Source organism: Gekko japonicus, unplaced genomic scaffold, assembly GCF_001447785.1.
Source record: "Gekko japonicus isolate JY-2015 unplaced genomic scaffold, Gekko_japonicus_V1.1 scaffold55513, whole genome shotgun sequence".
In the NCBI taxonomy this organism is placed as follows: domain Eukaryota; kingdom Metazoa; phylum Chordata; class Lepidosauria; order Squamata; family Gekkonidae; genus Gekko; species Gekko japonicus.
This window is the reverse complement of record NW_015185736.1, coordinates 1-788: the sequence shown is the minus strand read 5'-3', so window position 1 is coordinate 788 and position 788 is coordinate 1. Positions and strand designations below refer to the sequence as shown.

General features: G+C 55.5%; 1 protein-coding gene across 1 annotated transcript; it reads right to left on the bottom strand.

Annotated features, from left to right (window-relative positions):
- Window positions 1-237: 237 nt before the first annotated feature.
- Window positions 238-588, bottom strand: LOC107124959 (CD276 antigen-like; the record flags this gene model as incomplete). The annotated part of the gene is made up of 1 exon (XM_015428442.1): window positions 238-588. A coding segment is annotated over one exon (351 nt), but the record flags the coding sequence as incomplete, so codon positions are not given.
- Window positions 589-788: the final 200 nt, after the last annotated feature.

Here is a 788-nt window from a genome sequence, read left to right as displayed (position 1 = left end):
TAGATGTAATTAAGGCATGGATCACTGTGCAATCAGTAAGTTGTGCTAGAGGCTAGAAATTTATTTATTTACTTATTTATTTATTCATTCATTCATTCATTCAATTTATACCCCGCTCTCCCCGCAAGCAGGCTCAGGACGGCTTGCATTAGTCGGTAAAGGGGGGGGGGCTGGATTCCCTGTGGGGCACAGCCTTACCTTACAAAACCCTCCCACCTTCCTTCCCTCCGCCCTCACCGGCAACCTGAAGCGCCACCGCAGCGCTGCTGTAGTCGCGGACTCTGACGAAGCAGGTGAAGCTCCCCTCATCAGCGATCTGCACACGGCGCAGGAGGAGGGAGGCGTTGCCCTGGGACAGCTGGTCGTAGAAGAGGGTGGTGCGGTTGGCATAGCTCCTCCCTTGGTTGGCCAGCTGGTCCTGCCCCTCCGCGAATTTGTGCACCAGCCGTTTGGTGTCTGTCAGCTGCCAGATGAGGCTGAGGTCGGCCAGGCTGAAGTTGGCGCCGGGCGAGAAGGAGCAGCTCAAGGTGGCATCACGGCCGAAGAGGGCGATCACCGGGTCGTCAGGGACTTGGATTTCCATGGCGCCTGAGAAGGAGAGACGTAGAAGCACAGTGCAAAGAGGCCCTCCGCGGCAAGTCTCCCACAACCACCAATGGCATAACACAAAGTACTTCCCTTTTGTGCAGTCAACACCTGTCGGTAGTTAAGCTACAGGCTCAACAAAGGGTCCACTATCGCTAAGGTAAAGGTCAAGGTTTTCCTTGGTCGAAAGCCAGTCGGATCCG